The sequence below is a fragment of the Lasiodiplodia theobromae genome (genome assembly GCF_012971845.1).
Source record: "Lasiodiplodia theobromae strain AM2As chromosome Unknown scaffold_8, whole genome shotgun sequence".
NCBI lineage: Eukaryota > Fungi > Ascomycota > Dothideomycetes > Botryosphaeriales > Botryosphaeriaceae > Lasiodiplodia > Lasiodiplodia theobromae.
The window spans coordinates 1197046-1209484 of NW_023336574.1; the positions used below are offsets into that span (position 1 = coordinate 1197046).

At 56.6% G+C, this 12439-nt stretch overlaps 5 protein-coding genes across 5 annotated transcripts; 2 read left to right on the forward strand and 3 right to left on the reverse strand.

The window, feature by feature from the left end:
* Positions 1–3814: 3814 nt before the first annotated feature.
* Positions 3815–4666, reverse strand: LTHEOB_3369 (B-zip transcription factor idi-4; the record flags this gene model as incomplete). Its single annotated transcript, XM_035512284.1, has 3 exons — positions 3815–4185; positions 4236–4574; positions 4624–4666. 3 exons carry the CDS (start codon positions 4664–4666, stop codon positions 3815–3817), a joined length of 753 nt encoding a protein of 250 aa, XP_035363262.1.
* Positions 4667–5813: 1147 nt separating this feature from the next.
* Positions 5814–9138, reverse strand: LTHEOB_3370 (Importin-beta subunit protein; the record flags this gene model as incomplete). Its single annotated transcript, XM_035512286.1, has 7 exons — positions 5814–6481; positions 6530–6955; positions 7005–8288; positions 8349–8430; positions 8516–8794; positions 8853–8945; positions 9007–9138. 7 exons carry the CDS (start codon positions 9136–9138, stop codon positions 5814–5816), a joined length of 2964 nt encoding a protein of 987 aa, XP_035363263.1.
* A 438-nt stretch (positions 9139–9576) lies between these two features.
* Positions 9577–9982, forward strand: LTHEOB_3371 (Small nuclear ribonucleoprotein e; the record flags this gene model as incomplete). Its single annotated transcript, XM_035512287.1, has 3 exons — positions 9577–9717; positions 9770–9860; positions 9927–9982. 3 exons carry the CDS (start codon positions 9577–9579, stop codon positions 9980–9982), a joined length of 288 nt encoding a protein of 95 aa, XP_035363264.1.
* Positions 9983–10115: 133 nt separating this feature from the next.
* Positions 10116–10976, reverse strand: LTHEOB_3372 (5-formyltetrahydrofolate cyclo-ligase; the record flags this gene model as incomplete). The annotated part of the gene is made up of 2 exons (XM_035512288.1): positions 10116–10828; positions 10886–10976. The coding sequence occupies 2 exons, from the start codon at positions 10974–10976 to the stop codon at positions 10116–10118; spliced, it is 804 nt and encodes a 267-aa protein (XP_035363265.1).
* A 388-nt stretch (positions 10977–11364) lies between these two features.
* Positions 11365–12272, forward strand: LTHEOB_3373 (Endoplasmic reticulum protein-folding chaperone; the record flags this gene model as incomplete). The annotated part of the gene is made up of 4 exons (XM_035512289.1): positions 11365–11484; positions 11557–11671; positions 11725–11900; positions 11958–12272. The coding sequence occupies 4 exons, from the start codon at positions 11365–11367 to the stop codon at positions 12270–12272; spliced, it is 726 nt and encodes a 241-aa protein (XP_035363266.1).
* Positions 12273–12439: the final 167 nt, after the last annotated feature.

Consider the following 12439-nt stretch of genomic DNA (forward strand, 5'->3'; position numbering starts at 1 on the left):
AGCGCGCGCGCCGTTGGCAATATTGTTGCCAGACGCCTGGCGCAATTTGCCCCATTTGATGAGTTCATGCATCGTACGTGCGTAGCCCTCCACGCGCCCTGTAGTCCGTACCACCCAAGCCCGCCGCCGGAGCATTGCGCAGCTGGATGGGGTCCCCCGCTCCGATCTGAGGCTGCGTCACCGGGCAGCCATGTTTTTGATGCGACCCGCGGCTCCATCCGCGCCCTCCACCAGAAAACGGCTGCTGCTCGCTTGAGGAGCCACCGGTCAGTGACGGGCGCGACGAGCGCAATATCGCGTCGCGCGCAGCGATTCCGCCCGCTTACCAACGCGCCCGGATCTTCGCTATACAGAATACGAAACGGGCGACCAGAGCTGCCAATCCCCTTGGTTTTGCCGCGCCAAAAGTCCAGCAACGGGCCGACAGCGTTTCGGCCTATAGTAATTAGCGTGCGAAAGCCAATATATGGGTTAATCTTTTTGCCTCGCAACGTTCCACTCGTCAAATGCGGAGAAGCTTGCGCAGAGCAGATAGGCAGGGCACAGTCCACCGCGGACGGGATCCTCCGCAGCGGCGGCGGCGGACATGGCTCCTCTGCACGCGGGACTGTTAAAAATATCCAGCAGGGCCTGTAGGCCTGACGAATGCCTTGGGCCATGTTTATGCCGCGGGCGGGAGCTGATCTCATCCCGTCGGCCGGGTCGAGCTTGTGGGTTTGGCCGCGAAGGGAAGGAACTCGAGTCGCGGCAGCGCGGCCGACTCGCGCAGGGCGGCTTGGCGCGGGCCTAGAGGGGCGCCAGGGCAGACGTCAACGCACGCCGCGCACAAAACAAACCGTCGGTCCTCCACTCTCTCCACCTGCGGGCGACGATCGCCATCGCATTAAAGTCTCTCCATCAATCAAGGACCGGCTGAGTCGCGAGTCGGCGTCTGATGAAAAACGGAGCGCTGCGCTGCGCTGCGCTGCGCTGCGGCCATGCGCGCGCTGCGTTGCAGGGACCCAGGCCGTCCACGCGGACGGTTTCACGGCTTCGCGTGGACGGCAGGGCGGCTTGCTGACTGCCTGGCGGCCTTTGCCCTGACGATGCTGCTGAGGAGAGCAGCCGCTGCCGAAAATAACCAGCCCGCCCGCCGCGCCGGGACTCAGTGCCTCTGTCTCGCCGTCATTGTCACATGGCCCGCGGTAGCGCGTGTGTAACGTCGCTTGCCCGCCAGCTGCAGATTGCTCGAATCCTTCCGCGCAAAAAATCAATAGGGCCCCAAGTGGGACGCCGCTGACCAGGCCCACGGAGCATGGCACCGTCGCAAATGCGACGACGGCGCAATTGTGTGCGTTGCGCCGCGCGGCGGCCGTTAGGATTGGCACCGCGCCGCAGCAAGGCAATATGGGACATGGCCGGATACGGCCGCCCACCTGCCCACATGGCTAGCTTATTAGCTGATGACGAGGGCACAACGGCTCGGAGCACACGGCCTCGCTTTACCGCGCGTGGCTCCTGTCGTACCACCTCAAACGGCTTCTCTTTATTTTTCCTCTCATTTTTCCTTGGTGCTTATGGCTCAGGATGGTGGGGGTGGCGCCGCCATTGGTTGGCACAGCCGGCATCCGCCCGCAGGATCCGCCCGCCTCGCCGTCCATCTCCTCGCTCATTATTGTACAAGACAGGCGCGCGCCTTCCGATAGGCTGCCCGCCTGAGTCAAAACCCGCCGAGCACAACTCGTTCTGGTGACGCCTCAGTCGTCGAAACCCCTCCATCCAAATATACCTTCACCGATCTTTGAGATCATTGCCACTCGCAGAACGACACACAGATTCAGGATCAGATCGCAAACTCTGCGCTGTGACCGGCGATACATTAGCGCGTGACGAAAGCCAGAAGGCGTTTATCGCATGTGCAGCGTGGATTTTCCAGCCCGTCGGGTCCGCCTCCAGCAGACATACCGGCGCCGTGGACTGCAATAATGAAACCAATGCGGACACGGCAGGTCGCAAGCGTATTCGGACGTCCCTGCATTAGCTCAAATAAACTCTACTCCGTCGTTGGAGAAAGAGTGATACACCGACGGTGCTTCTCTCACTTTGCACTTTCGGGCCCGTCTGCTACCCTAGCCGGGATAGCGCCAGCCAAGCCAAACAAACGCCGGGCAAATCGGATAAGTAATGGCCGTGTTTCGCCGAGACTTGGAGCTACTAGATGGACCACGACGTCGGATCGTTTGATATTGCAGCGTGCCGGGATGGTCTTGTTGTTTCCAGAGATAGCGTGCATTCACCTCTTCAACTCCCCTGCTGCAACGCCATGCGAGCCGACCTCGTATAGGCAAAGACCGCCAATGATGACGTATTCGTATCGATTAGTCCTGTTTCATTGACTTCTTGCCTATTGCGTCAGCTGCTGTATAACAAGGCGGGCGCAATTGCGCCTATGCGCTGGGGTAATCCAAATTTAGGCTGTCGGCGTTTGATCAGAGCCTCAAAAAAGAAACCGAACTTCATGCGTAGACACGCAATGCGCATGAACGAGATGGAACATTCCATCTGCACCCCCGTCACTATCCGATCTTCCACGGACCTCGCGTAAATCCGGATATTTGAGGCCGAGCTGATAGGTGCAGTAGGGGTGCTATTTGAAGACGCGGTCCCCGACGTGTTGCGGTTTTAGAAAAGTGAGATCGGGAGTTTCCTTTAGTGGCGATAAACGGGCGATACCAGGGTACGTAGCTCTCTTTCGGTCGAAGCCATGGCGGATATATGCACGCGGAACGCTTCCGCCTGTCCAATAACCACTCGCGCGCAGGCAATAAGTCCCTGGGAGAAAGCCGGCGAACGTGACCTTTCCTTTGAAAGATGGGTCGGTAGAAAATGTAGTCAGGGACTCGTCATGCCGCGCCTACCTGAGTCAGCGAGCCAATGGTGGCAGAGCGTATTGAGCCTCCTACAGGGTCCATGACGGAGCGGTTCTGCATTCGAAAACCCAAATTTTAAGCCTCGGAAAAGGAGCCGCTCTCGATCGCAAACTGACAGGTTCCATGCTGACTCTCAGCTCTTGCTCAAATGGATGATCCTGATGTTGATGAAACGTGGAATGCAAATTCCGCCCCGCACGGGCCCTAAAACCTTCGAAAGTCAGCGAGCATGCAAAGGAAGACACGTTCGTAGTTGTCCAAGAGTTCGTTCGAAAGTTGGAACGAAAGGAGAAGTTAGGGCTCGTTCCTGTTGGCCAAAAAGACGGGGGATGGAGGCAGGACCCCTCGTCAGCCTGGCGCTGAGTGGGGATGAGCAATTATGATTCATAGCTTGGCGCGCTAGTCATAAAAGGAAATACCGTAAGCTCGGACCTGGCGGACATGTGGATTCAGCAGGCAGGCCTCGAGTATAAGCAAAATTGTCTGCGATGGTGAGCCATTATGAGTGAGAGTTGGAGACTATGAGTTCAGAAAACACCATACTGATGAGGCTTCTGTGCTACGGATGGTTGATGATAAATGGGACGGCATGTAGTATGTAGATGGAGAATTGAGTCACCAAGAATCCTTCGACCATCTCGACCAGCGAGCACTCTGGACTGTGAGGCATGTTGACAGACTTTCCTTTGAACTTTCAGAAGCAGCCATGACGATAACATTTGCCGATCTAAAATAATGAACAATCTCATGTTGATCGATACCGACATCGACTGAGCATCGCATAACCTTTCCCAATCCCTAAACCCCAAAACAACTTGGCCGAAGCACACGCTGACAGCGTAGCCTCAAGGCTCCCGAAGACAGATCTTAAGAAAAAAACAAAGGTGAAAGGGAAGTGCAGGACATTATTTTTTGTCCAGCAACAGCTTCCGCAAAACCTCCAACTCCGCGTCCCTGCGTGCCAACTGCAGCTTCAGGTCGTCCCTCTCCTTCGACACCTCCTTCACCTCATCCTCCAACTCCGAGATCCGGTCGACCTTCTTCTGTCGATACTTTGCCGCCGCAAGGTTGTTGCGGCGCCGCTTGTCGGCGAGAGCTCCGTCGACTGGCTCGTCACCGGAGGATGCGCGTTTGCGCTTGCCACCCGCAGAATCAGAAGAGCCCGCGGGAGACGTAGAGACACGCGCTGGTGCATCGTTGGAGAACGCCGACTCGATGGTAGAGTACGGAGACGGGCGGGAAGAAGCGTTGCTGGCAGGAAAGGGGTGGAAGGAGTCTGGCGGCTGTTAGTCCCGTGGATTCAGAAGGGGACCAGAAGGTACAGACCTGGCAAGGGGTTCAGGGTAGCGGCGAGGAAGGATTCATTGTACATAGTAGGTTGCGAGAAGAGGTTGTCGGGAGATTCGTCTGAGGAGTAGTTCGATGCGGCGTTTGCGCCATCAAGCGCGAACAGAAGCGGATCGTTTTGTAGGCCGTCAAAGATATCGAGCGATGCGGCGTCCAAGCCGCCGTTCGAGAAGGCGTCAGGGAAAGACGAGGGAGGAAGCGGGTGATAGGGTTCCGTAAAGGAAGCGAGAAGATCCGATGAAGAGTTGCCGTGAGCGAAAGCGAAGTCCAAAGAGGTGCCGGTGAGATCCGATGCAAAACAGTTGTGGTTTCCAAGGTCTGAAAACCCACTTGTGTTAGGTTGGGGAGTCTGGTGTGCGGAGCTGACTCGGCATGTAGTAGTAGGCGGGGAGTCTGAGGCAGACCGGCATTGTGTCCAGTTGTTGTTGTTATCAGAAGGAAACACAAAGAAAGGGCCTCCCCAAATCGAGGCCCGAGGGGAAAAGTAAAAGGGGAAGGAGAAAAGCCGCCGAGGGTTAAAGTCAACCTGAGGTTGCGAAGCGGAGGGGTATTTAAGGCCAGCGAGAGGTGGCAGTGCGGAGAATGCTTTCTCCTAGTGGCTGGCCGTCGGTGTCCCTGCACAGACTCCAGCGGTTTCCGCTTAGGGTAGGCGGATTACCGCTTTTGTCTTGGCGCTGCGGCTGGGCTCTAGAACCATTGCAGTGCTACTAGCTGTTCTACCGCGTTATGCGACATGTGGTATCATGAGACAGGCCGGCCGAGAGCCCCATCAAATCGCTTGCAATCCTGTTCGTTGACGACCGAACGCTTTCCATCATAACATGTGATTGGGTCGTGTCTATCGCGTAGCCTAGGCGGAGACGTCGAAGGAAACGCGTATTGACGACTGTGGGGTTGGCATCCAGGATCGCATTCCTATTGCCCACCTGCTTTGCCCTAAGTAGTACGGTGCGTGAGGCGGAGTCGATCTTAGCGGTGAGTCATCGGCATCTGGTCTCACAACACTCTAAATTTCGGGCGCCAGGGCTAATGAACTCGGGCCAAACCAGCGTGATGCACATAATCCGCAGTCGCGCGAACACAGGATTTTCGTGCCATCCCAGTCAAACTCGGGTCTTCAGAAAGAACCATCTCATAATCTTTTGTTGAACTTCTCAAACGTCGCCGACGCGGCCAGCCAACCATACCTCGTGCCCCGCGTTCCGTATCCATCCCTTTAGTCGGTATAAGCCTACAACCCGCACCGTATGCCATAGAACTCCCTACTTGCAATGCATCAGAATTTTTGTCCCTCCGTCTTGTTTCTTTCCTGAAGATCGACTCGTATTCCCACCCCCCTCAACCCCGCCACTAATCCTGACTTTATCGACACCTAAAGCTCGAGAGTAAAAGCTGCAGAAAGAAGAAAAGACCATCCATCGTCCCACCAATCGCATCGCGGTTGTTGAGCCCCAATCCGCTGCACGAAACAGGAAAATGCTAAACTTTACAAGCCCCCTCTAGACCCGTGTCCGACCCATGCTTGCTATCGTAATCGTCTTGAAGATGCCGTCTCGCTCAACCGGTGAAGCGGAACCTGGTCGCCTCGAGACGACCCAGGCCTTCGCGAGGCGCGACGTTACGGCGGCGGTACGAGTTAGTGAAGTCTTGCAGCAGCGTGCGGATTTTGCGGACTTCGTTCGATTGGATGCGCCTGGTTCTTCCATCAGAAGCACTGTACGTGAATTTCTCGGGAATAAGGGAGTAATACTGGTTGATGTTGTTCATCAGCCGCTCCGCCTCTTGCGGGCTGATAGACCCAGGCGGCAGCATGCTGACGGTAGTCTTGATCCACTGAGCCACCTCCGCCGGCATCAGGTTGAACATCTCAAGCAGCACGCCCGAAGCATCTGGGAAGCAGTCCCGAGGGAACGTGTACATCATGCCCGTCATGATACGTTGGGTTAGCTGATCTCCTTGACCGCTGACCAGATGCTTGACTGCCGTCTGAATTTCGGGAGGGTTGGTACGAGGCTCGTCGCCCCAGTCAGATGAAGGCGGGTTGTCCGTGCCGTAGGCGAGGAAATCGCGCAGGAAGTGCAGCGAGGCGATGAGAGGCTCCTCTTTGAGGAGAGTGAGAGCCGTGGTAGCTGCCGAGATGATCGAAGGCATGAGCGGAGACGTGACGGACTGATCAGGGAAGAATAGAAGGACGTCCACAGACAGCCGGAAGAAGTCCTCGATGACTGCACCCAAGTTAGATGGTCCCACAACTTCCAAAAATTTATACTTACCGTCGGGCAACTGTTCTGGAGGAAGGTCGCTGAGCGCCCTTAGGAAAGTCGTCGCCTGTTGAGAATAGAACTGGAAAACAGCTGCGAGAGTGTTGGAGTCAATGCCCTCGACGCCAGGAGCGAACTCCCTCACGATGGAGTCGGTCGCCCACAGGAAGCAGCCTTGCCTTGATGACGTAAATCCTGAGGCTAGCTTGTCCGCTAACTGGGGAAGCAGTGGCGCCATGTGAGTGCGGTAGGAGAGAACCATGTAACGCCAGCAGCGGCACACGCGCTCAAGGATAGGCGAGAACGTCGTGAAGTTATCAGAAAGGGTAGCGAAGACTGGGAAGATCTCTTGGCAGTATCTGACGCAAGGATGTGGCTGAGTGGGGGGGACGTAGGGCTGGACCCATTGTATGAAGATGGTAATGATTTGCAGCTTGTCTGTTGTCTCGTTTAGTAATGTCGAAGTGAGTGCAAAGAGTCAACTTACCAGCAAGAGCGAGCTTAGCCTTATCATCGGTGGCATTCTGTGCCATCTCCATAATAGTCTTGAGAACGGGATCGCAGTACAGCTTGAGGTAATCGTAGAGGACCTCAGGAGGTTGTTCAGCAAGAACAGACGCAACGCCATCTGTCAATTCGTCCTGGCTACTTGCAGGTAGCCTGTCGAGCACGCTGGTGTAAAACTGCTGGAGTTGAGGAATATAGTCCTTCAGCAGAGGCGCGCAGTCATTGCAGAAGAACTTGAATGACAAGGCGGCGGCGCGGACGACCTCCTTAGACGGGTGGTTGAATGCTGCCATAATGTAGTCCAATTGAGGCTGAAGAGTCTCCGGGTGCTGAGCGGTCCACAACGTGTAGCGCCCAAGGGCCATGACGGCCTGGAAACGAACCTTCTCCTGGTCCGGAATCTGAACAAGCAGGGGCATCAAGCGTGGGAGCATGATGTTTTCGTCCTGAGGGACCATACGTCCCATAGCCCTCATGGCGAACAGCGGTGCCTCCAACTTCTGCCATTCCGGAACGTGACCAGCCGACGCCTGAGGACCGTACTTGTTGACCCACTCCTCGATCAGTGCATAGCACTTTTGCAAGCATTCCGTCACTCCAATAACCTCGCAGCAGTCCTTGAGCACATCGCCCATCTGATGCCTGAATTCCCGGAACTTCTCCTCTTGTTCACGGTCGCCCTCAAATAGATCTTTCTCGTCGCCAGATTCCGGCTTCGGGTATTCCAGGTGGCCGATCATGATGTCGACGAGCTTCGAGAAGACCGCGACGAACTCGAGTCTCGCCGGCATGTACTTCTCCAGGGTCAGGTATTGCTTGAGCTCGTACCAGAAGTTGAAGGTGTGAGAAATAGCATCCCGTTCGTTGTCCCTTGCAGCGACCTCCAGGACAGATTCCACCAGGCCTTGGAACTGCTGGGGCAGCCTTGCGATCAGCACAACCCACGCCTCACCAGCCTCGGCGAAAACCCTGGCAATGCCCTTGAACACCTCAGTATCCTCCTCTTCAGCGGCTTGCTCGATCTTGGGCCTTAAAGCCATAAGCTTGGGATAGAGGGTCGAGATGACATTCATGCACTCGTCGACATCCCTGGTCTCCCGGATGACAGCGCAGATGCACTCCACAGCAGACTCGAAAGGCTCGTCCTCGGAGAGGCCGTTCAGGACCGTATCCAGCAGGGAGGAGTTGACGATGTCGTTGATGGGAACCTCACGTGCCCACGATTGAATGCAATCCATAAGTTGAGGGTTCTTCGAAGCGGCATCTGCGGGAGTTAGCACTGCATTCCCAACAGAAAATAGGGCAAGAAGTTCACCGGATGAACGGGAATATTGGCCCAGCAGGCCAAGGACCTCCTGCGCGTTGTCTTCCAGCAGTTCCTTTGTCCTTTCCTGTAGCTCATCTTCCTGTTGTCATGATGGATTAGACTCTGATCGTGCTTCGAAAAACCGCCGTCGGGGGCTCGCAAAGTGGCGGATCGGCCGAACGTACAGTGAGATTAATCTTTCGTCCTTCGGTGACTTCTTCCGGCAGGACCCGCAGGAAGTCCAGGACGCAGGGGATGCTCTGAGGGTCGTTTCCAAGGGTCGAAACAACCAGCGGCAGGACATCCTTCCACTCCATCATTTGTATCGCCAGGTTGGCCAGGCACACGCAGAGCTGCATCCGGATCGGCTTGGGGCCGGCGCGGAAGGCGGCGAGCACGTTGAGAAGGGTATCGCGGAGCGGCGAAAGCGACTCGCGCGGGAGCTGGTGGAGATCATACACAATCTGGGCGCATCAGCACGCGCGCGCTCCTGACATGGGCCTTGTCGGTTCAACAACCTACCTTTCCCTTGAGTGTCGTCGCGGCGAACAGCTTGGCCTCCACGGCGGCGTCGGGCGACTGCAGTATAGCAAAATTGGTGGTCCATGCCTCCTCCTGGTGACGAGTCGTGTCAGCGCGGCTTTGGGGCGTCGTGTTGGCGGCGATGTCTACTGACCGACTTCTGGAACTGCTCGAGATACTCGTGAGCCTGGCCTTTCTGAGTGCGGTCGACGTTGCTCTGCATGGTGGCGAGCGCTGCAAGAACGGGCGCAAAGGCCTGTTGGGCCGCCGCACCGTTGGCAGCCATGGTTGCGGCCTTGGATGGTCGGCGCAGAGGGGTGGTGACGGAGGTTTAGACAAGCAGGTGGGGCGGACTGAGGGGTGCCGCTACGTAAGGCGCATAGGATCGCAGAACGCGGTGGAACCGGGCAGCCTCTTCGGAGCACGCAGGTGGCCGTGGAGGGAGGAGAGGGGTGTTGGGTATGTTCGTTAGGCGCAGGAAAGGTGCATAGTGGAAAAATAATCCAATGTTGTCGTACGTACTTGCAAGGTGACTGGGGCCCGCCTTCCGCCGCCCGAGGCTTGGCGCAGAGCGCGCTGCAAACAACTTTGGCGACGGCGAGCTCCAACCGCAGCTGCAACCACCGCCCATCCCGCTCTGCACCTGCCAACCTTGGGCCATTCGACCACGCCGCCCGCTGCACGCCACGAACCCCTCCCGAATCTTCGCTTTACCTCGTTCACAATGGCCGGCCGCGGTGGTGGAAACAGGAACAAGGTCCTGCTGCCTCCAATCAACTTCATCTTCAAGCTCCTCCAGACGCGCGCAACCGTGCAGATCTGGCTGTTCGAGCAGATTGGCATGCGCATCGAGGGCAAGATTCGCGTAAGCAGCTACACGTCTTGGGTAATATGCGACGCAACTTAACACAACGTAGGGCTTCGACGAATTCATGAACCTTGTCATCGACGACGCCGTTGAGGTCAAGCTTGCCACGAAGGACACTCAGGAAGCGCGCCGCGCGCTTGGTACGTTTCGTTATGCGGGGCTGCGCAAGTGGGATCAAATGCATCAGCCTGCTAACAGGGTAATAGGCCAAATTCTCCTCAAGGGCGACAACGTCTCTCTCATCCAGAGCGTTGAGGCTTGAGTGGGCGAATAGAAATGAACACACGGGATATCATAAAATCACGGTTGCGTATGGGGAAGGGCGTCAGGTGCGGCGTAACGGGAAAAAGAATGTATGGTTTGGAGAGCGACAGCTTCATCTCTCCCTCCGAGGACTACGGCGTGGACGCGTTAGGCTGGGCCTTGGTGGATCGAAGAACTTCTCCATTGCCGACCACGAGTGCGTCAAGCCTCCAATCGGTCGCGTCCATAGGTACGGACTGAGCCGGCGGCAGTAGCTGCTCCTTTAATGCGAGTCCAACTAATTGCTCCGAATTAGCCTTCACATCTGCGTTGGTGAGATGACGGACTGCGGTCATACCGAGGAAGGGCATGCGGACGCCAGAAGCTTTCTGGCTATGTTGCTGGCTTCTGTCCAGGAAGAAGTCGTAGAAGCCTTTCCCGTGCCCCAGCCTACCAAAGTCGGCATCAAAGGCCATGCCAGGCACGACGATCAGGTCCAGTCCTGACTCTGCCCCACTGACTGGATTAGCATCACCTTCAGAGAGGCCTTGGCCCCCAAAACTGTTCTTGCGACCTGTGATTGACTCTGCGCTTGGTGTTGGGATGCCCCATTTATCCGGCTGGAAACTCTCAAAGTCTCGGAATGAGTCAAGTTCGACCATGTCCATGATTGATTTGGGCTTCAGTTCTGGCTGCACAGAACGCTGATACGTGTATGGCACAAAGACCTTCTTGCCCTGGGCAAGCGCGTCATGGACTATGGTTGCCGTGGAAATCTCTCCTGCAGGCATAGACAGGTAGACGCTAATGCGCCTGGCCGCCTGGTACTCTGGTAAAGCCAAAAGCGCTCCGACGGCACGAGAGGCTGCATGAGGCCGTCAGCACAATAGCAGCATGGGGGTGCTAGACGAGTTTTGCTGACTCTGCTGTGCAACCACGTCCTGCGGCAAAACAGCCAAGATTTGCTTGATCTGTTTGCGCAGTTCCTTCTTCGCGGCTTGTGCGGACGCCATATCGGCGGGCGAATCTGGTCCCTGCGAGGGCGGAGATGGCGCTGGTTGAAGAGTCTTCAGCCGCGGCCGGCTCTGGAGCCAATGACAAGCGCGACGAACAGAACGATCGCCGCCAGGCCTGGTCCGGGGGGGCTTTTCCGTTTGCGCACGCGCGGTTCCTGCGGTTCCTGCGTGTGGCTGAGAGATCTGGGGCAAAACCCTTGCTTTGAACGCGCGCGGGCAGGGGAGAGTCCGGGCCCGCTCTGGCTTGTATCTCCTGTCCTGGGCGTCGTCAGCGCTTGGAGGAACGCTCAGGCTTCATCCACAACACATAACTGCCCGCGACCGAGCACATCCCGTCCCCCACCCGAGTCATTCGCTACGCTCGCCCACCAACTCGTCCGCCACCATGCTACTGTCGTCTGCCGTCGCGCTCGTCGGCGCCACTATCGTCGCTGCGCAGGGCGTTGCGGACGCCGATTTGTACGGCACCTGGTCATCCAAATCGAACAAAACGCTGACCGGGCCGGTGCGTCGCCCTTTTGTGGAGATATTGTGGACCCGGTCGAAGATCCCCAGACACTGACGCATTACCGCATAGGGATTCTACAACCCGACGAACGACTCCATGATCGAGCCTGCCTTACCAGGCATTTCCTACTCCTTCACCTCGGACGGTTTCTGGGAAGAGGCCTTATATCGTGCCATCGCGAACCGTGCGTCTCTCACACAACGCGCCGTAGACCTATACTTACGCCTACTACTGCAGCCGCGGCACCCAACTGTCCCAAGGGAATTATGCAATGGCAACACGGCACCTTCGAGAAGACTTCTGACGGCAAGCTACACCTAACGCCTTTCGGCGACGGAAGGCAGCTGCTTTCCGACCCTTGCAGATACGACACAGGCGTGTACACGAAATACACCCAAAACGAGACATTCAAGGTATGAGAGCCAATTGCAGGGCCAGGCATTTGGGTAGGATACTGACCCTTGCCGTAGCAATACAGCATCGTGACGGACAAATACCACAATGTCAAGAAATTAACCCTCTACGGATTCGACGGCACACCGGTCATCCCCCTCTACCTCGCCTACACCCCTGCACAGATGCTCCCGACGTCGAGCCTCGCCACTGGCGCTAAGGCAACGGCAGCATCGAAATCGAGCAATAAGATCAAGCGTGCAAACGAAGTCTTCACTCCGCTGAAGCGCAGGATGTTAGGCCAGAAGCCGGACCACACGGACGCAGATCGTTGGTGGTGGGTTGGCGTGGGCATGACGGCGGCCGGATCGATTCTCTACTTTTGCTTCTGAGCAACGGTTAACGACAATTACGAGAGATACCACCTGGCGCACTACGATCCAAAGTTTCAAGGGAAAAGTTAGGTTGTTTTTGGCAGTTCCGGGCGTTTTTCAACAGCAATGGCATTAGACGAGCGCGCGTTTTTACGAATCACACTGGGAAACACGGTTGCAGATTT